A 1,510-nucleotide genomic window follows, 5' to 3' on the forward strand; every position below is an offset into this window, starting at 1 on the left:
TGTCTCGTCAACTTTTTATCATACAAAAAAAATAAATAAAATAAACCTTTTTTTTTAATTAAATTATTGTACCAACCACCTCTAAATCAAGTGACACTAGTTGCAGTTGCGTATATGTATTAAACTAATAATTCCATATTAGTGCACACACCCACACAAATATAACAAATATAACATAGTACTCCTATATTTTATTACCGCCTGTAATTCAAAACCATCGAGTATCATTCTCATGTCATAGCTGATAAAAAAAATAATTTTTTTTAAAAAAATGGTCCAAAAGATGGAGCCATTTTTGTATCCATTCATGCTCACATTTCCTATTTCTCCAATTCCCTTCCCCTTCCTCCTTTCTCCAACCTTCACCTTCCTCAACCCTCCAAAAACACTCCCAAAAACACACACACACCAAAAAAATCCTCTTCCATCATCACCACCTTCAAGCTTTCCATGGAAACATCCCAACAAAACCCTAGTGAAAGCTTCTCCTTCAACTGGTTGATGAACATCAACCCCTCCATTGACACCACCACTCCCAATGAAAGCCTACGTTTCTCTTTTGACAATCTAGAGACTGGCTCTTTCATTGACATGGATCCCAAATTGATCTCCATGCGTTGGACTTATGATTCACTTCATGACTTTGATTTCAGTCTTCCTTCTTGCCAACCTCCGGTAATCTCTCCTGCCGATCAAATCTTCTCCGACGGCCGTCTTCTTCCTCTTCAGCATCCTCCGGCCAGCTCTTCCGATCACTCAGTGTTAAACAGATCACTTTCTTTAGACTCATGCAAGTCTTTGCTCTCTCAGAGCAACCGGCATGGCATGCAGTTAGGGGTTGTTCATGCAACTCCGACGAGGCTTTCTTCTTCGCCGCCGTCGAATATCAATCACAAGTATTCAAAATCTCCAAAGAAGTTCATCTGCAAGTACTTTTGCTTTCTCGTGCCTTTGTACAAGAAGATGAAGTGCTTTAGACTCATGGCTCCGGCGAGGTCTGCGAGGATCTACACTGATTCCGTCGAGACGTCTCCGAGAACAAGCAATGTTTATGCGACGATGCTCGACATGCGAAGCGAGTCTATTCATGATGCTGTTCTTTACTGCAAGAATTCCAACATTGGAGGAGGGTTGAACAAATAATAATAATAAAACACAATTAATGGGGAAGAGAAGAAAAGAGAAGACATGCAATACTTCTACTAGTTACTAGTAGTTGTATAGTTTTCTTTCTCTAATCATTTGATTAGGTTAATTAATTTTTCTACTTCTTTTTTAAGTGTTATTATTGTGATCTCTCTCAAAGTATTGATGGCTTTGTAGAGTTGAGTTAGTACTTAGGTGATAATTTAATGAAGGAATTATTTATGAATATTCTTCTATCATTTATCATGTCATTAATTTCAATCATATATATATATATATATGCTTATTAATTAATTAATGAACATCATTAATTAATGAGAGTATCAAGAACAATTAAAGATGAGTTAGAAGAGGGGAAGATGTT

General features: G+C 37.0%; 1 protein-coding gene across 1 annotated transcript; it reads left to right on the forward strand.

Moving 5' to 3' along the window:
• The first annotated feature begins 501 nt into the window (after window positions 1-501).
• On the forward strand, window positions 502-1,143 carry LOC120281052 (probable membrane-associated kinase regulator 6). Its single transcript, XM_039287993.1, has one exon. It carries the CDS (start codon window positions 502-504, stop codon window positions 1,141-1,143), a length of 642 nt encoding a protein of 213 aa, XP_039143927.1.
• Window positions 1,144-1,510: the final 367 nt, after the last annotated feature.

Source organism: Dioscorea cayenensis, chromosome 17 (assembly GCF_009730915.1).
Source record: "Dioscorea cayenensis subsp. rotundata cultivar TDr96_F1 chromosome 17, TDr96_F1_v2_PseudoChromosome.rev07_lg8_w22 25.fasta, whole genome shotgun sequence".
NCBI classification, from domain to species: Eukaryota; Viridiplantae; Streptophyta; class Magnoliopsida; order Dioscoreales; family Dioscoreaceae; genus Dioscorea; species Dioscorea cayenensis.

Coding starts and splice junctions, on each gene's coding strand:
- LOC120281052 (XM_039287993.1), top strand. CDS start 502: ATGAACATCAACCCCTCCATTGACACCACCACTCCCAATGAAAGCCTA.